General features: G+C 31.9%; 1 protein-coding gene across 1 annotated transcript; it reads left to right on the top strand.

Moving 5' to 3' along the window:
- Nucleotides 1–941: 941 nt before the first annotated feature.
- Nucleotides 942–17,677, top strand: LOC130446640 (WW domain-containing adapter protein with coiled-coil homolog). The gene is made up of 10 exons (XM_056783007.1): nt 942–1,132; nt 1,247–1,280; nt 3,209–3,428; nt 4,202–4,356; nt 5,984–6,194; nt 8,033–8,301; nt 10,047–10,452; nt 12,015–12,193; nt 13,293–13,420; nt 16,819–17,677. The coding sequence occupies exons 1-10, from the start codon at nt 1,092–1,094 to the stop codon at nt 16,895–16,897; spliced, it is 1,722 nt and encodes a 573-aa protein (XP_056638985.1). The 5' UTR covers nt 942–1,091; the 3' UTR covers nt 16,898–17,677.
- Nucleotides 17,678–20,672: the final 2,995 nt, after the last annotated feature.

Here is a 20,672-nt window from a genome sequence, read left to right as displayed (position 1 = left end):
ATATAAAAAGAATGCTGATGTTGCAAGGTGTGCTATATAAATATAAATACAAATTACGTTCAAGAATCAAGAATGCAAATACATTTATTCCACCCAAATAATTAATATAGTAAAAGAATTAGAACTCACCCTAACTACGTATAATATAATTGGTCAAAAATATCAAAAAAAATGATACCACTAATATATTTTTATTAGCAATCTCCATTGTTCATAACTAGTATCTAGGTTTTTTATTTTTTTATTTGTCAACTTTTGCTTCTCAGTTGGTCGAATGCATGCACCAAGTATGTCGTCACTGTCATATTATTTTACAGTGCTACCAAGTGGCGGATTTTAAATACAAATTTAATTTAACTGAATACAAAACTTTGTAATCAGATTATTAGATATTCATGTTGAAAGAACACATATAATGAAGAAACAGGGAATTTAACTCGAAGATTAGAATATAAATGTATTGAAAATGCATTGAAGGCTCCTAATATTTTTTTTAAGGTTGGCGAGCTACAATTTTTTTTACGTGATGACAGCCAACCAATAAGGTAAAGGAACATTTTGCTTTCAGTCCTGCGGCTGCACTGTTGCCGATGTTAAAAGAAATTCCTTATAAAACCAAATGCAGCCGACCTAATTTCGAAAAAAAAAATTAAAAATCTGTACAATTTTTTCATTAATAAATCATTTAGAGGATACAATCAATGAGTTCCTATAATCACTGTTCAAATACACGTTATAAATTTGTATACCAAATACAAGATGGATTGTGTCATAGTAATTAAATTTTGTTATTCGGCTTTTCTTGTAGTTTAATTATATTATTAATACTGATTGGAAATAAATTATGCAAGGGTTTTATTCTCTATAAAGAATTTCTTCGTTCCCGCCGGCCAAGTGGCAGTTTCTATTGCTTGCTAGTTGATCCAAAAAGTTGATATGGCAGCATTGTTGAATTGTTCCCTTATGTGACATGGCGTCAGATAGAAAAGTTTCTTCATAGAGGAAAATAAGCGTTATTATTGTTTTTATGACATCATTTGGCAAAGCGGCTTATTGTAAAAGCCACAAGTATTTTCTAGAGATTTGCATTGATGGTAATGCATGCAAGGAAAACTCAGCGGATAAACGATGGGTAGGCATTACGATCTTTGGCTACAGAGTCAATGTAAAATTTTAACAAATTCTTATTACATTTTCAACTATACTCTTCTGTATTTTATTAACATTTTGTTATTTTCTTGTGCAGGTACTTCGAGAAGCACCAAACCCATCCCTATCAGGTAAACAATTTGTAAAAATATAAGCATACTTACAATAGAATAATTGAATTGAATATTTCACTATTTTTCTGCAATAATCAATTCAATTACTAATTGTTGTATGTTTTTTATTGAGGGATATCAGAATTTAAGAAAAAAACGTAAAAAACTGAATTTGTTTATACTATTTATGAGATAAAAAAACTGTTTAGACTAAGAATACCCATCTAATGAGGTCATTACTATAGAAATAATTTATAAGTAATTTTCAAAATAAAAGAAAACTAAATTGTTAGAAAGTTGTCAAAACAATAATAAAAAATGGCTGACATTAAGATCAGCTAATCTATCAAATTAAGTATAATTGTGTAAATGGATCTCTATTTAATTAACAAATTTTAGTTAATTTCCAGTAGAAAATCAGTTTTGCATAAATTTATTATCATTATGAAATTAATACAACAAAAATATAACAAACATCAAATTTAAAATATATTAAGTTTCATTCCTACTTCCCAAATTATCATTAAAGACATTAGAAAAAAAATTTTGAAAGAAATATTTAGCAAAGCTCTAGAATAGAATAAATACATATACAACATTTTTGTAGTTAATTACAATATTCATCTTTGTACTTTTATTACTTTTTAATAGGATTTGCAAAGTAATTATATTATTAACCTTTCGCCAGGCGCTACATGGTCCCTTGGACGACAGACAGGTGTTTTTGTTATTAGGAAATTTAAATTTTGGCTAAATTTTTGTGTTGAAGTTATTCTACCAGTTATTCATCCCCTATAACAACAGGGTAAAAGTAAATTTCAGTCATTCAATGATCAGTGACTAAGAACCCAAAAATGATTTGAGTTGATATTGTTGACAAATGATGCTCAGGTTACTTGGCAAAAAGAGTAGCAATAAGATGGCTGATGATTATTTTTTATCATATAATGAATGTAGCTGGGATCGATACATACATATTGTTCACTTTAGGATTATTAGTAGAAGCTCTTGGTAGATGAAATATCTGGCTCAAAATTTGATGAGATGACAGTCGTGTATCAGGTCAGGCAAAAAATCTTCCCATTGATGTAACCTACCCACTTATTATCAGAAAAGAGCTATTGAAGATGTCAAAGATACTGCTATAACTTCATTTGCAGGGCCCAATAAAAAGAGACAAAGGTTTGTGTAAGCAATACAAATTGAGAAAATCGAACACAAAATCATGTGAAAACTGTTTAGTCAGTCACTACGCTGTCCATTGGATTGTACACAGGAGTTTTCGTTATTACTAGAAAATGGAAATTTTGGCTAAATTTTTTTGTTCAAGTTATTCTATCTGCTATTAATCCCCTACAATAAAGGGGTAAAAGTAAATCTCAGTCATTCAATGATCAGTAAACAAGAACCCAGAAATTATTATTGAGTTGATACTATTGATAAATTATGCCCAAGTTACTCGTGGAAAAGAGTAACAAGAAGATAGCAGATAGTAATTTTTTATCATATAATGAATGTAGCTGAGGATTACTACTTCCCGTTGATGTGAAAGTTTTTCCAAGCCTTTGTTATCAGTTTGTAATACATTGTGCAATAAAAATATCTTATTTTAAATCAATTTTTTTGTCAATTTATATTTTTCGATAATATTTTAATAATAGCAAATAAAATCAACTTTAAGAGTGAATTGGAAAGTGATTAGAATAAAAGTTGTATAACTTTCAGGATACGGCTGGCACCAGGTGAAAGGTTAATATTCCTATGTACAAATTTAATTGAAAGGTATAAATTATATTTAAGAATGTTTTTCTACCATATATAATTTTTAGATTATTAAAAAACATGAGTTTCTCCTAGGAGAGATAAATTGAACCCAGTAAATTAAATATTAAAATTATTATAACTATAAACATAAGAATTAATACAATAATTATTATATTCTCAAGAGTTCCAAATACAGTTCATCAAAAAGTTATGGATCAAGTAATGATAGATATGAAAGAATCCGGGATTCGCCCAATGGGAATTACAGGTCGGACAGCCCTGATTCTCAATCACCCAGGGACCGAGATAGAACTTATCAATCCAAGAACTCCTATATACAGAAAATCCGTGAAAAGGAGAGAGAAAACAGAGACTATAAAATGTCCAGGGATAAGTATTCAGGTAAATTTTAATCTTTACATTCATATCTTATATCTTAATTCCGTTCATAGAGTTTTATATAACCTTTTCACTGCGTCGCCCTCTTTAGTATGTCTAGAGGAATGTTGAGGACCACTCTTAAAGTTGAACGCAAAATTTTCAACATTTACTGTGTTTGGCTATGTATATCTGGTGATTCTTAATTGTTCGATATCGTTTGGCAATCCACTTTATTTTGATATCACTATTTGCTTCATGTTGGTTACATGAATTTCTGAACACTCTGGGTAAAATCTCTTTGCTTTAAATCTTGAAAAAGATTGTTTTGACGTTTGGTGTTTGAGGCAGTGAATAGGATAAAAAATTCTCAATTTTCATTTGTCAATGAAAGGTTTTTCAATAAAACTGATTTGTAAGATTAATTAAAATCCAATATTTATATTGTAAAGTGATATCTGCCTTTAAATCCTTATTATCATCACTATTACTATTACTAGTGTTTTGAAAAGTGCAATGAACTAAGTACTAAATATTTTTTCAATTACTATAAATTATCTATTGACAGAGGTGGTATGTTTTAGTGATTTTTTTCAGCAATTTGATGCTCTTATATTGGGCACACTAAGCCGGCATCGAGCCGATAAATTGAACCTCAAGTAAAATTTTTCTAAAATATTTGTAGTACAGTTATAAAAACATATTTAGAATGTATTTTATTTCCTGTTGTTATTTACTTGGAAATTAATCGTTATTAGATAATTATGTGCTTATATGTTTTTATGTTCAATTTACAGATAGCGCCCGGTCACCAAAGGATAAGCGTAGTAGAGAATCTGAACACAGGATAGGTTCTGATAGAAATGATGAAAAAAGTATCATGCATTCGATTAAGACTTCTCAAATATCATCTAGAGATAGAAAACCAATGCATAATAATTGTATAGATAAGGTAGGTATAAAAATATAATACTTAAAGCCTATTCAAACTTTTGGGTATCATTCTATTTTCAATTTGAAGAAATATGGCCACTTTCATTGTTCCGAAAAACGTTTTTCAAGCCTTGTGCCTTTGACTCATTTCAAACGGCCCAAATTTACCTATCAGGACTAATTCTTTCTAAAATGTGCGTTATTTACTCTACTTTCATCTGTTCTCAGGATTAACATTAAATCAAAAATTTTCGGGAAAAACTTAAAAATGCCTGCAAAAATCTATTTCTAAAAAACCATCCAAGCTATCCAAGCCTTACATACGTTATGTATTTCACTCTCAGCGATTATAATGTAGGTTTTATTGTAAAACTAACAACTCCATCATGAAAAAATACATGAGAAACATATATCATTCTATTTAGAAATATTTTTAGTGGCCCTCGGATTATCCGACTAATAAAAATCGTTAGACGCTACTCCCCGAAAAAATCCAACTTTATTTCCAAAGCTTGTAATGATTTATATTTTTGATCATTTATTTTGCACATACACACAAAAAATTTGTTCGAACACTTGCATAATTAAAATAATTTCCCATAAATTGTTTCAAAAAAAGAACCTCCACCATTTTGTCTTCCAAGCACATACTAACATTTTACTACTCATTTATCTATTCCCACCTCTCATACCTGACACTAGTGTGGGGGAATGCTGCTGCCACACATCTTCATGTTCTGCAAAACAAAGCTTTCAAATGAGTTTTTGGTTTGCCTTATCTTCACCCTACATCAGGGTTTTTAAATGTGAAATCTGTATATATACAGCAAGAAGCCAACTTCATACACAGATGTCGAAGGAGAGAGGTACACTCCACAATCTCCTTTAATGTGGTTAGGGATATTAACCATCACAGTGTCAGATCAGCAGATCATCTACGAACCACAACAGTAAGAATTACAATGGGCCAAAGGTCGATTGCATTTCAAGACTAAGGTACTACAATCAGCTGTCAAGAGAGACTAGAACTCTTAGTGTGAACAGGTTTAAAGTAGAACTTCGGAAGCTGATTCAGCAAAACTTTTTTAAAAGCTTGTCATAAGAGGACATTGTACACTATTGTTTAAAAATGCTGTAACCAACTTCTTATATAATTTCTCTTTTAAGTCCCATATGTCACTACCTGTGCCCCGAGTACTATATGCTAGAAAATTGTAGATATTTTCGTTTTTGTAAATTTTTGTTTCAATAATGAAGGATTATTATTATTATTTTATATAATCAATATTTATAAATCTAGTGTTAATCAACCAGTTTGATACAAAAATCATTGTTTATCTAACACCGTGATTTATTAAGCCCATAACTGGTGATTTTAGGAATATATTCTGGCTTTCAAGTCACTAACAATTCTTTCTTGCACATAAAAATTGAAAAATGGAACTGATAATTTGTAAAAAAAATGTTACCACTGTCATTGTAGTTTTAACAAAAAACAAGTGTTTCATAACATTTTCTATGAAATTCGTGTATTATCGGTCATAGTCACTTTTAATAACTCTCACTCACCCACAAAAAGTACGCATAGTTTATTCTTTTGACTTATTTCCCTTATACCACTTGTGTCATAAAAACGCTATTTTTAGAGAGACGACAGAGATAGAGTGGCAAGAGTAGGGGATTGGTCCGAACATGTGAGTTCATCTGGAAAGAAGTATTATTACAATTGCAAAACTGAAGTATCTCAGTGGGAAAAGCCAAGAGAATGGATGGAACGAGAAAGGGATCGTGATCGATTTAGAACTAGAGATAGAGAATCTGATAGGAATTACAGTAGTTGTAGCCGTTCCACTATGAGTAAGACTTTTCAATTAAATACGTATATAATTCAATATATTATCAACTTGACTTGTATAGTCAAATATTAAAATTGCGGAGAGTGATTCATTTTTTCAATGATACATTTTTGGGTTTTATGGTAAAGGAGTCAAAGGCGTGCTCAAAAGTCTCTAGCAAAAAATCTGTAGCTTCAATTATTTTTCTGATTTTAGCACTCATAGCCATTAGTCCCAGCTTTATCAAATGGAAAGGAATCTTAAACAATGAACAAGGTTTATAATTAATAGTAAATAAAATACAAGCTCAAATTCATCAAAATAATTTATTTGGAATTAACCTATCAATATTCAGAGTTCCCTTCTTTGGCCCTAATAACAGCTGGTTCGATGCTATCTCATTCTATTTTGAGCGCCGTTTTGAGGTCGGATTTTGTGATTGGTGCAAGATTTAGAGCCTGAACTTTTCTATTTAAGTCCATTCCATTAATGCTCAATAGGAAAGTAATAGAGAAGTAGAAAGCTCTGAAACAATCCACACTGATGAATATGCATTGATATATAATGAAGAAAGTAATTCTAATGTTCCACAAAAGGAAATACCACCATCTCGAGATGAAAATCAAACAATAAACAATAGGTTTGAAAATAGCAGTTAAGATGTTTTATCACATATAGTATCATATAATGAGAACCAACCTGTATGTATACAAGAGAATAGAGAAGTACTGCAAAGACTGCAATAGTACTTTCTGATGGAATTCAACGTATAGATAACAGAAGGGTTCGCGACAGCCTCCTGGAAAGATACAATGGACTGCATAAATAAGTAACTTGATAGTAAAGTAATTTGGTTTGTGCCAATACAAAAGATCTAATTAGACCACTTTCGTAGATCTGGATATCTCTTTCGATGTCAATATTCTTTTTGTGGTTTCTTCTGTTTCTTGCTTTCAACGTCATATCATCAACTCAAGCCAAACATTGATGATTTTTATTAAATATCATCCCCTCTTTGGTGGTACTGGTTCTTCTTATTATGCCTTCCAAAGCTTGATTAAATAGTACCGTTGACGAGGGGTCGCCTTATATTAAGCATTGTTGTGTTTTGAAAGATTCACTTTTCTTTTTATTATATTTCACTATATTGGTTTTGTCCTTTAATGTAATCTTAAGTAGTTGAATTAGTTTGTTTGGAATTTCTAATTCTCGTAGTATTTGGATTAACTTTTTTCTGTTCACACTATCATAAGTTCTTTTGAAATCAACAAAAAGGATCTGTGCTGGCATCTCATATTCATAATAGCCAGTAATCAGCTGTTTTATAATAAAAATTGTTCAAGAAATAGTAAAACATATTATAATAGCACCAAGTATGGCGTTGATGTACTTGACGTCCAGTCAAAATAGTTTTACTGAAATTAACCATTAATATTCAGTGTTCTCTTCCTTGGTCCTAATAACAGCTTTCAATCTCTATTTCATAGATCGATTGTTTCTTTAGTCGATCTAGTTCGATCCTATCCCATTCTACTTTGAGCGCCGTTTTGAGGTCGGATTTTGTGACTGGTGCAAGATTTAGAGCCCGAACTTTTCTATTTAAGTTCTTCCCATCAATGCTCGAGAGGAAAGTAAGAGAGAGGTAGAAAGCTCTCTGAAACAATCCACACTGATGAATATACATTGATATGTAATGAAGAAAGTTTCTAATGTTCCACAAAGGGAAATACCACCGTTTTGAGATGAAAATCAAACAATAAATAATAGGTGAAAATTCTGTAGCATAAGTCAACTAAAACTAATTGATAAAATTGACGTTGAATGAAACGAATTTGAAATTAATTGTAAATATTGATGTAGGGCATGAGAAACATTCCAACTCGCGAGCGGCAAATAGTGGTAGTAGCAGTACCAATATAAAGGAACACAGCCGAGAAAGCGCCACAAGTAGTCGACATTGGAGTAGTAGTAGCAGCAGAGATGATGGTGATACCTCCTCCAAAGATTCTTCAAGACTTTCGCAGAAGCTACCAGAAGAAAATATTCAGACTACTCAAGATATGGACATCTCGCCAGGAGACAGTACTCCAACATCAGAAGTTTCTTATTCAATTAGTACATCTCAACAGGTATATATCTATTAACAATTGATCTAGAATAGATCAATATCTTATAATACTTATCAATCGATCAATAACTTATAATACAGCTTCTGAAAACAGTTTGTGATCTATAAATAGATCCTAGGATAGCTTTTGACACTATATCATCTCAATATTGACTTTTCCAGTATATGTGTGGATCAAGAATGTCACTGTCATTTATAATAAATGAATAAGTAGAAGAATTATGAAATGATAAAGAAATATTATTTGCAAGCCGTTATTTCGAATTTGGTTCATTGATGTGTTGATAAAATTCTCAAATAATTTATTTGCATACTATACATTTCAATACAGAATTGGCTTAGTTCATGTTTTATTGAGTTCTAAAGTGAAATGGTATTATGAAAACTTATTCCTTCGTTTTTCATAAAGTCACTGACTTTTGTGGAGATCTCTCGCCCTTGACTAAGAATAATCAGGCCCTTCTTTCCAACTTTTTTTTGAGTCATTATAAATGGGTCCTAAAATGAGATTTGCTAATTTAATTCTACGGATAGACATATCAGCAATTTTTACTGACTTTTACATAAGCAAATTATTGCAAAAAGTTTCATCATTTGAAAACTGGAAATAATTTAATGTTGATTTCTTACAAAAATTTTTGTTAACTTGGGCTTCCTGGCGAGAAACCTTAAAATCTAATCCCTTAGATTTTGTTCGGACAGGGCGGTCGGAAGCATTAACGTTAGCATCCTGGAGTTGTGATTTTATCAAATTTGTGGTAGCAATTCTATTTTCTAATCAAATTTTCTTCAAATATCTCCTTGCGCGTGGAATGAAAATCGGTTTTCTTTTTTTTTTTTTTCTTTTCTGGCTTAATTCTTCCCTTGGTTTCAATTTTCATTTTTATGCGTAGTATACTTAGTTTCAGAAACCTTGTGATATTTCCCGCTTTGTAAATTTCTTCGCATTTACAAGGACCTTCGCTTCAGCTTTTTTACTTGTTGAATGATCTCTATCCATAATGGAAATATACTAATTATTTTTTTGACAACTAACTGAATAGTATAAAACTGTGAAATAAACAATCACAGTCCATAAAGCCACAGAAACACGCCCATACCTAAGAGTTTAATTATACAATTACGGTATAAAAACTCTTAAGAAACAAAATTATATTATTAAGGTCGACCGCCCACGATGGAACTGTTTTAAAACAAAATAAAACTTTTTAGTGCACACGGTTTCGATTCATAATCAGTATTAAATCAGTTGGTGCAGCAGTGAAACATAATTTTTCAATGTATTCAGACTCAGATGAGGAATTGATTATTATCAATACCGCATTCAACGTAGAGTACTGAGAATATTGGATCCATCCATATCTTTGTCAATATGTGAACTCTAGACTGTTCGTAGCAGCACTAGAACTGTCTCAGACAGATAGAACGTTTATAGCTTTTTTCATCGAATGTCGATAAAAGCTGTTTTCCCACTTCTCCCACAAATTTGAGACACCTGCAACGCAACTGGGACCGCGGAATCATGGTCATATACAACCGATTGAAAACTAGTTTCATGTGCGGCTCCCCGCTGTTATACATTGTTGAGATTGCCAAACCGTTGCAAGAACAACTTTATTTCAAAACAGTTGCATCGTGTACGGTTGGCCTAAGGTAACTGGCACCTTTTTCACTTGTAACTTTTCACTATCTCTTCGATCAATTAATATACAAACATATATCTTTGAAATAATTTTTGTGTTTCAGATGAATGACCAATCAACTACCGTTGGGCCGGTACTTTTAGCTAACGCCCTACCAAAATTAATTTCACATCCAATCCACATCCCGTCAACTCCATTAGGAAGGACGGAATTATCACCTCAACATACGCCAATCCCATCGACGCTAGCAATTTCCAATACGCCTGGACCACCAGTTACCCTAGGTTTGACTACTTCATTACCAAGAATGGTTTCTCAAAGCACGTCCACTTCAGAAAGTACAGAAAAGGTACTCCAAGGAGGTCAGCAGAGGCCTATAACTAGTACAGCTGTAACATCTGGTGATACTGGGGTACTGACTAGTCTTACTGTTGACATTAACCACTCTGGTAGTGTAGTCGAGGGCCCGCCAACGCCTACACATTCGGAGACGCCGGATTGTGCAAAGGGTAAGGTATAAATATGTAAAATTTTGCTCAACCCATGAGAAACATGGCAAAAACTATCGATGTAATCAACATTTATCTGCTATTGGAAATTATTAGGGTATTTGAAAATTTAATATTTGTATCGGGTGCTTCAAAATGAATGACGTTTTAATGATTATAATATTTATTTCTTTTAACTTCCAGTTATAAATTAAGAAAAGAACAATACAGTCACGTCACCTCTAGATGATATGTGAGCATTTTTCAAACTTCTTGTTTCTCAATAATTGTTGCAATAACTGCTGCTTATTGTTTCTTAATTCTGGATGAACAGCTTATACACACTATCCTTTTTGAATTGCCTCAGTTAAAAATTCCTGGGTGTAACGTGACAAAATATACCCTTCTAGAAAATGTTCCACACAAAGGACAGAAAAGTTATCAAGTTATCACGTCCAAGCCCTTCTGATACTTTGAAAACTTTAAAGTTGTACCACGGAGGCTTGATGTATTGCAAACGCCCAAGAATTGAAAAATACATCATTTTCCTAACTGTCTTACTAGAGCGCGTTATAAATTTGTCTTGGCTGTATTGGTTCTTGTATTTTCTTCTCCTCAAACATGGCTAAAACCATCCTTAAAAAATCTGAGACATACCTCAGGACGAAATAACAAAAAATCAATATCAAGCAGTAGAAGCAAGTGGAATCAAAATCGGTTCGCCCTTTGCAACCTACTGTCCTCTCTCTTTTTACTTAAACCACTTCAATAAGGTATGAGAATTGTTCATTAGAATTCGCTTTTGGTACAAAGTGAGCAAATGCGGCGCCCAAAGTGCAAGTAGTTTGCGTATGATTTTTCAATCAGTATATGGCAAATGCGCTCGTTTCATACACCTATAGCCTCTTCTATAAAACATAACACACTGAACCGACTTTATTATTGAACCTATGTTCTTCAAGCAACATTTTTAGTCTGAAAAGATTTAAAAGTCGTGGGTAGCTACGTCGGTTATGTGCGGCGGCTGACTAAACTGTACAACTTGGTGCTTTGTTTAATATTGTTGTATAATCGATCAATCCGCTGGCGCATTACCGTGGTGATGTAGCCAATCACCACTTGTGCAAAGTTGTGTCCGTTTTACTCTGTAACGCAATTTTTTTAATACTTCACCATAGTATTTTTCAGTAATTAAGTGACCCATTAAGTATCTTTTTGGTGCACAACACCTCGATAATCAAAGAAAAAAGTCACCATTCTCTTTGCTTCGATTTTTCGTGTCTTTTGGACAGAATACATTGAACTAGTTTTTGCCTCTTTTTTTTTCACAATAACAGAATGCGATGAATGAAAAAAATAGTGTATATAAACGTATGATATTCTCAAATTAATACGTCCAGTAAGTAACTGCATACACCAGCGATTTCGAGATGACTTATTGGTGATGTGGAGGTCTGAGATACTTTTGGAACAATTCTCGTAACATCTTCCTGTCATTAACACATCGTAGTAAAAATATGCTATTATTTTCTCACATCGTCCAAAACAAAAAAAAACTTTTTTTTAATTGATGATTATTTTAGCTGCAGTTGTACCTGTGAGTAGTCCCTCTGGAAGTTTACAAACTCTACAGGGTGTATCTAGTTCTTTGCAAGCCTTGCGACCGCAAGGACCTACAATTACACCTTCTTTAGCAAATCATTATAGAGATGATCTAGTGAATCATGTAAGGGGATGGCCAGCGGAACTGTTGGAAAAACAGGTAAGACTTTCACATAGAAAACACTTTTATAGAATTCAATTTTTTGAGTAATCAAAAATTTGTTCATAGTTCCCTTCATCAAACGATTACATATTATATTCCTAGAATTTTGCTTTGTTTAATCTGAACGTAACTTTTGAAAGTTGAAAAGTTAGGTAGTGACTATGCGCGTCTCTTGTAAGGGCACTATAATGGTCACAGAAATTCTCTTTTATAGACTACAATGAATTATCGCAGGATGCTCTGAAAATTTGAAAACATTTGAAAGTTTGTTACAAAGTAAACTCGTGATCAAGGAAATCGACTCAAGTCACACACTTGCGGTCAAAAGTCTCTACCAAAAAATTTGCAGGTTCCATTCTCTCTCTGATTTTAGCACATCAAATCTATTAATTTAGCTTTTCTCTTAAATTCATCCCATCAATGCTCGAAGGGATTAAACTACGGGCCAGTAGCTAGTAACTAGACTTGGGGTCAGTAGCTAGTATTTGGCTCGTGGTTCATATTTCTCGAATGTGCACCTTTTTTTTTGTGAAATCGCGTCTTAGACGAAAGTTACCAGTTTCTTAGTAACGATGATAAACTCTGGAAATAGCAGATTCATTAATGTTCAGTGCATTGGCTACTTGTCACTGACACTGGCCTTGTCACAATAGTGTTATTTTTCCTTACCTTCTTTTCAAAGAGTAGGGTGGTGGTGCTTGAAAAAAAAGAAAGTTGGGTCGAATGACAATTTTCTAAAATATGTTTTTACCTGGGAAAAACCAAGTAATAAGGTTATTAAATAATGGTTGCAAATGAGAAGTTCGGAGAAAGCTATTAAAAAGGCCTGCCTGAGCAGAAATAGTCATAAGTTTGAATTGAATAGGTTCATGTTGTACAATATGTACAAATGCTTTAGAATGTGTTGACCACTAGACGGTAAAAAAAATGTTTACTTGAAATACTTCAGTTATGCGGGTATTATAAACTTGAATCATAAGTAGACATTTCTAAAATAAAATTAAACTAAATATGAAACACTTTACAACAATTAAAATTTTTAACAATAACATATATTTTGTTTTGTTCAATATTAGAAATATGTTCTATTTGTTAGGCGCAAAAGCTGGCAGAGGAAGCACATATAATGGGCAGTATACAATGTTCCAAAGTCTCAGCAGAACTAAAATCTGCTAGGTCGATAGTTCGACTAACAGAAATCCAGGCTACTTTACAAGAACAGAGGTAAGAGTCAGTTCGCTTTTTTGTCGTTTTTATATATTTTATGATGTTCCTACTTAAACCTGTGTATGTGCCTCGTAGGCATTTCTGAAATTTCTTTCCTTTTAACCCATGTCTTTTTCAGGTTAGAAACAAAGTATTTTATCTGTACTTTGATTTAAAATACAATGGATTCACTCTTAGATAAGAGATAATATAAAATGTACCAGTAATGCTTGAAGAAATAGAATATTTCGAAAATCGCTAAAAATCTGATAGGTATTTCTTTTTAACCCTTCTTTATCTTCATATCAGTTATTATTAAAAAAAAACTCGTACTTAGGGCTATAAAATAATTTAAAAAATTGAGAATATTCAGTACAGTATTGTTTACTTAACACATAGAATGACTGTTAGGGCAAAATCTATGCAAGTTGGGAAATTCTAACTAGTCCCTAGAATCATTTTCTTACTATCCCATTTTCACTTTATCATCTGTTATTATTATATTCCCTCATGTAGGACTTCTTCTTATTTTCAACTTGTTTTACCGATTATGTAGCTATTAGAAACGTCTGACAAATTTCAATTGATCCAAATATGCTCTATTGTCTTTAACATACAACGGTATAGTTGAAGTTTTGTGAAAAATCGTTTGTTTCATCATTCACTATTTCAAAACTGAGTTTTAACGCCTTATCATATTTATTACATTAACCCTATTAACGATGAAAAAAAAATCTTATTGGCTAATTCTAATAAACCCAATAGTCAACATAATTCAAAAAACAATAAACTGTGGGTGAAAAAATATTGTAATCGATTATGAATTATTTTAATGTGTTTTAATAGTTTTTTTTTTATTTATATGTCAACACTTTAACAAAAAAATTACCGTCCTATTATTGGGACATTGGCAAGATATGTAACAAACTTAATTCCCAGTGATATTTATTTAATTTATTTGTGGAACACAAATATTATGAACTAACTTGTGAGAATGTTGAAAACATCTATCGTGCAGTGGAACATCACGCCGAGAATAGATTTTTTCCCTCAACCTGTACATCGTCTTTTTGTCAGAATAAGTTTTATTAGACGGATATTCTTATCAAAACGTACTTTTGAGCCTACTTACCTACCAACAATTTTTTTTTCATCGAGTATCTACGATTTAAATTGGTTCCAAGTATTCACTACACAATTTGTAACTGTGCCTAAGTTCAACCGTGCCCAGACACACACCTATTAACTAAAGAAATAATAATACACAGCAGTCAATATTTCCCGCGGTATTGAAAAATTTAATGAACCTAACCTAAAAATTCTTTAAATAGGAGTTTGTAGTTTGGTGAGGTGATTGGGTGGATGAGAATAGGTTAAAAAATCCTTGATATAAACTATATTAGACACTCATAACTGTTAGTGTATATAAACTCCTGGACAAAATTAACGCACCACTTTAATTGATCCAAATATTTATAATATAAACCCAAAATAAATTAAAGTTACATTGGAATAATAATGAATACCTACAATTTTGGGGCACCAATTTTGTAACCTTAATTTCCCCGACAGAAGACTCTTCCTAGGGAAGTGCAATTCGGTCTCAGTTAAAGTATATAAATATGCTGTCAGTTTGGTGGGTTGGTGTTTGTTTTTTTTTGAGCGGCTTCCAAGGAACCAAGCGATCAATTCTGATGTTTACTGACAACAATTAATTAATCCGGATGAAGCAATCAAAGAAAAACAATCAAAATTTTAAAATCGGAAAGGTTTAGTCTTAATCTGTCACCATCTGATTACCATAAATTTCGATTTTTGCAGAATTCTTTAAATAGTCCAACTTTCACAGATGACGATGACCTTCAATCGCACCTGGTTCAGTTTTTTGCTAATAAGGACCATATATAATTGATTAAAAACTTTGTTAAAAAAAGTATTTTATTTTATACTACCAAACCGAAATTACTTTGTCGTCAACCCAATATATATTAAAGATAACTGGATTCCTAGAAATTGAAATTGTATTGGTTGTTTTTTTATTGGGGTAAACCGGCCTAATCCTCCCGACCTGGCAGCTGTAGAATTGCAGAAAAAAAAAATGAAAAGAAGAAACGCGAACACGAATGGAAATTACTAAAGAAGGAATGAGTAAAAAGAATAGATTTGTATAAAAATGAGTTTATGCTCTAACATAGAAAAACTGAATTTATATTTTTATAAAATATAATCAAAAGAAATCTGGTCTATTCTATTTGTTCTGTTCCCGAAATAAATAGAAAATACGGATTTATATGAAAACTATTATACATACAAAATTTGTTCAAATCAAAAGGAAATCCAGAAAGATGACTGACATTTCTGTGAGCACAATAAAAAAGGTAAAGAAAAACTTACCAGCGAATATAAATAATAAAATCCCTACGGATTTATTAAAATTTGAAGTGTAGATAGGTAGAGGAAGAAGTCCAAAAAATTCCAAGGTTTAATTGAACGTCTCGAATGAAGTGGGAGGTCGATAACAAACTAATTTTTAAAATAAAAAAATTAAAAGTAACCACTGTACCACAATACGTATTCAAAATGTTTAAAAAAAAACATAACAAGACGAATGCCATGTTACATCTTATTGTCGCAACTGTTTTCAAAAGTTTTAAGGTACAAACATTGTTTTTTCCGGCAATATTTCTTTGGTAGCTTGTGCTGCTAACTGTTTAATTTCAGGGGGAGTACAAGTTAATCCATTATCAGTCTTTTTTATCTACTTTTTTAACTAAATCATCTTCAAATCGCAATGAAAACAACAAAAAAAAACATTTCTGTTCAAATGTGAGTTTTGATATTTTTATAAAAAGTAAATAAACTTCAGCTTGCGTTCCTGTACTACTTGATCTTTACAAGAAACATATTTTGCTTTAAATTTGACTAGTGGTGGAAAAAATATGCAAGATAGAGAAGACCGCACCTTATTCCGCTCTAGGTAAAAAAAATGATCTTGGTGCTTGGTCAATAATAATAGTCTTCAACATCTTTGTGTATAGTATCTGTGCTCTCTTTTAGCTTATTAAACATTTGAATTTTTTTTGGTAATTGGGTAGGATGACAAAATACTATTAAATGATGAAGGAAAAATGTATATACATTGTTAAATTTCCTAATTTGAATAATTGTACTTTTGAAATATGTATCTATGGTTCATGTGAACGATTTTTGCATTTTCTTTGTTGAAATGGAACCAATTACAACGTTTGCTATAATTCAATTTCAAGAATGCAATTTTTAGTAAAATTTTATTAGCAGTATGGACAGTTTGTTTGCATGCTACTTGGACTGTACACGATTTAAGCGGAAATTCGATTTTTTAAATATTTTTCTTTAATATCTATATGATTTCTACTAAAATTGATTTTCCTTTTCAGAATATTATTTTTACGTCAGCAGATAAAGGAATTAGAAGAGTTAAAGTCACAAAATTCATTCATGTCGGATGATACTTAGTAGTCAAATATCACAAGATTTTAGTCATTTATGGTCAACTTCAGTGGATAAAATAATAATAATAAAAATTACTTATTTATATTTTGTCCCCTTTTTAAGTCAATCATTTTTTACCTTCAATTATCTATTTCCAAAGGATGGTATGTAATTTATAAGTTTTCTGAGTCCTACTAGTTATGAAATGAAAAATGAATAATGTAGAAAAGAACATTGTGATTGTTGAACAGCGGTTGAATTCACATATATACACACAAATATCTCAAACCAGAAACTACCAATTTAGTATATATAAAGATTTTGTATATTTTTAGAAATATATGATTTTTAAAATAATTTTTCCAAAATTCTAATATTGTAATTGCATTTAATAGTATTGTAGATAATTTCTTTACAAATTCGGTTTTAACAAACCCCATCAGTACCTATTGGTCTAATTTTTATTTAATCGTTTGGGTTGATTCAATCTTTTGATTTTGATTGTTATAAATACATTGTATTGTAAATACTTGTATACGTTTTATACAAATGAAAAGTCTTTAACGCATTAAGTCTCACTATGGTCCATAGTCCACAATTCAACTTTTCCTTATAGCTTAGAGCGGACTTATGAACCCTATGACGGATTAAATTTCAAGACAACCCAAAGGACTGCATTTGATTCGTTATGTCATTATGTCTTGCGTTTGAGCACATTTTTTTTTTCATTACTCAATTTCCCATTGTTATTCGACCGACGTAGATTTTTTGAAATAATTTCGATTCTAATATTTTTCTATATTGACAATTTTCTGTATCATCCATGGAAAATCCGTCATTGCCTTTAATTTTTTAATGTGATAAAATGGAATATTTTTCGTCAAACATGATTACAACTCTATTCTCTATGACGTCTTCATAATGCACGTCAGTATATCGGAATTTTGCACAATTGATTTTCAGTATATTTTGGATATTCCTTCCTTTTCCGATGTTTCACTCACTTTCTCTTTAGCTCTCGACTGTTGGTCATGTGGGAAACCCGAAATCGGCCAGCCAACCTTCGAGTTGATGTTCCTAATTTGTTTTTTGCACATCCCACCAATCTATTTGACTGGTGCATTAGTCGAAACCAACTTTTTGGAAGGTAACTTTTTCTGATATCTAACTTGGACGTCATAACTAAGTTCAAATTGGACAAAAATTGAAATGACACATGGTAATTGAAATGTTTTCACCGGTAATTACCCTAGGACATTGATAATTGTTCGAAAAAATTATATAACGAATTTCGAAAGCTTGTTGCTTGAGAAAGTTGTTATAAAACTTTTGATTTATCAATGTTAGTTATCATTCTAAAAGACAATTTTCTGCTAATTGCAATTAACAAAAGTAAAATTAGAAAAGTCCAGACGTTTCTCGAAAATTTTTGCAAACATATTTTTGCCACGTTGGAAAAAATCTCTGATACTACAACAATGTTTTCAAATTTCAATTATTAATGTGGTTGTACCGCGCTTTTTTTGGCATGAAAATATTCGATTCCTGAAAGGGTTTCTCATAGCATATATATAAGGCTACTCTTATTTTTTATTTTCCGAAAAATGTATCTTATCCAATTTTAAGTGGCAGGGTTTTATCGAATATTATGTTATTGAATGACTTCTTTTTACTGTTCCTTTTTTTTAATAGATTTGTTTTTTACGTAGCCAAATACGACATAAATATCGTATTCATAATTGTTATGTAAATATCTAACATAGTGTTTATAAATAATGCCGAAATTCTGCCGCTCAAAATAAGCAAATAATGATATATTTGTTTTAATGTTCACAGCAAGATCACTAATGTAGATCACAAAGAGAAGGGGATCAAGAACAGACCCTTGAGGTACTCCACTAAGAACCTCGAGCTTGGTTGACAAAGTACCATTCACTTTCACTTGGAACTGCCTAAGCTGGAGAAAGGGTGAAATTGGGGCCAAAAGATTCCCTCTTATTCTAGTTTGTGTAACAATAATATATGAAGGACTTTGTCGAATGCCTTTTCAAAGTCCAGGTATATGACATTCGTAGCATCTCCATTGTCATAAGCAGTGGTCCACTGGTCTAGACATGCCAGAAGATTTGTTGTTGTGGATCGACCAGGCATAAACCCATGTTGGCTTTTGGGTACAATGTCATTTTCTATTATGAAAGTTGTTAGTTCATTTGCTATTATCTTCTCCATAACTTTACACTGATGACAAGTCAAACTAATCGGTCTATAGTTTGACGCTAGACCTTTGTATCCTTTCTTGAATATAGGGATTACAGTTGCTTGGCGGCACATATCAGGAATTCTCCCAGTTTCCATACACTCTTTGAAAATTTCTCTCAAGAGTCGATGTTTTGGACTTTACAGAGCGTTTTAAAAAATATTGTAGGAATTTGGTCTGGGCCTGGGCTGGAATGGTTTTTCAAGTTGTTAATGGCTTCTTCTACTTTCGTGTCAGTGAAATTTATGGTAATAATGATGGAAATTACTCTTGTATTGTCGGGCAAACTAAGCAGTGCATTAAAATTCTTGTTTTTAGTAAATGTCTGCTCAAATTGGTCTGTAAATGCTTCAGCTACATATTCGCAATCACTTTTTCGCTGACTGGATCTTTTAATGTTATGGAAGTTACCTTGGACAAAAAGTTTTTAATAACTTTGACAAACGCCATCCAAGCCTCTCTGTGTTTCTAATTTAATTGGGTTATTTTTCTGACATCGGGTCCAACAAATACACCTTCCTTTATTTGAGCGTCCAAATCTCTTATGAGATCATTAAATTCTAATTGGTTGATCATATGCGGTGCTTAAGAACTTGAGTTGTAAATACTGTTTCAATTTCTTCATCTTAAGAACTGTTTGAACTTTCGTCGACAGCATAAACTAGAGAAGGCGCAGGAATTTCTTCCGAATAAGGGATTGTTTTTGTTACTGTAGACACTTCGGCATGTTTGATCGTGTTTCGATTTCTTCGATAAGGTTTTGATATTGGTGTAGCAAAAATAACGTTTGCTTATGTGATTGGTAGATCCATATCACTGGTTTACAAAAATGCAACGTTGAATATTGGCCATTCAACCAACCGATCATATGATACAGCAGGTGTGCGGCACGCAAAATTTATTCTGGTTGGGAATATCCAGGTTGAAATATACATGATAGCACTTTTTATTTAATGGTGTTATAACCTTTTTAGGCTTGTTGTATATTCACTGCAAATATAGGGTGATTCAATACATTTGCGTGACATTTTACAAGATTCAGCTGTCAATTAGCTTCCAAACGTTACATCGCCAAAATGATTGATGTTAACTTTGAGCTACTTTCAGAATTTAACGGAAAAATGACAATTTGGTAAAATAATATTAATAGTGTTATAAACGTCAATGACAAAAACTGTTATTTTTCTGTTTACTTTTGAGGCGCTACCAATAAAAATCACAACCGAATTGGTTCGAGTAACTTTGAGTGTTGCCTAGTCGAAATTTCTAATGACGGTAACATCATGGAATGGAGAATATTAAATGAGAATTTTTTCACGTCAATGCTCTCCCTTTTGATTCATGCGTCGGTTAAATCAGCATGCTGCCTCAAAGGACACATTTTTATTAGTTCTCCGTTCCAGAATATAATTTGAGTTTTTCGTAACAACATAATGAACATTCCGAGAAATATTGCAAAATATTTTTTTCCAATTTTTTTTCCTATTTAGTGTTGAAAAATAAAATAAAAACAAAGGTTTGATAAAAATTCATTAATTGTCA

This window comes from Diorhabda sublineata, chromosome 7 (assembly GCF_026230105.1).
Source record: "Diorhabda sublineata isolate icDioSubl1.1 chromosome 7, icDioSubl1.1, whole genome shotgun sequence".
Taxonomy (NCBI): Eukaryota; Metazoa; Arthropoda; class Insecta; order Coleoptera; family Chrysomelidae; genus Diorhabda; species Diorhabda sublineata.
This window is presented reverse-complemented; position numbering and strand designations above follow the sequence as displayed.

Coding starts and splice junctions, on each gene's coding strand:
- LOC130446640 (XM_056783007.1), top strand. CDS start 1,092: ATGGTAATGCATGCAAGGAAAACTCAGCGGATAAACGATGG. Junction 3,429..4,201: donor GTCCAGGGATAAGTATTCAG/GTAAATTTTAAT, acceptor TTCAATTTACAG/ATAGCGCCCGGTCACCAAAG. Junction 6,195..8,032: donor TTGTAGCCGTTCCACTATGA/GTAAGACTTTTC, acceptor ATATTGATGTAG/GGCATGAGAAACATTCCAAC.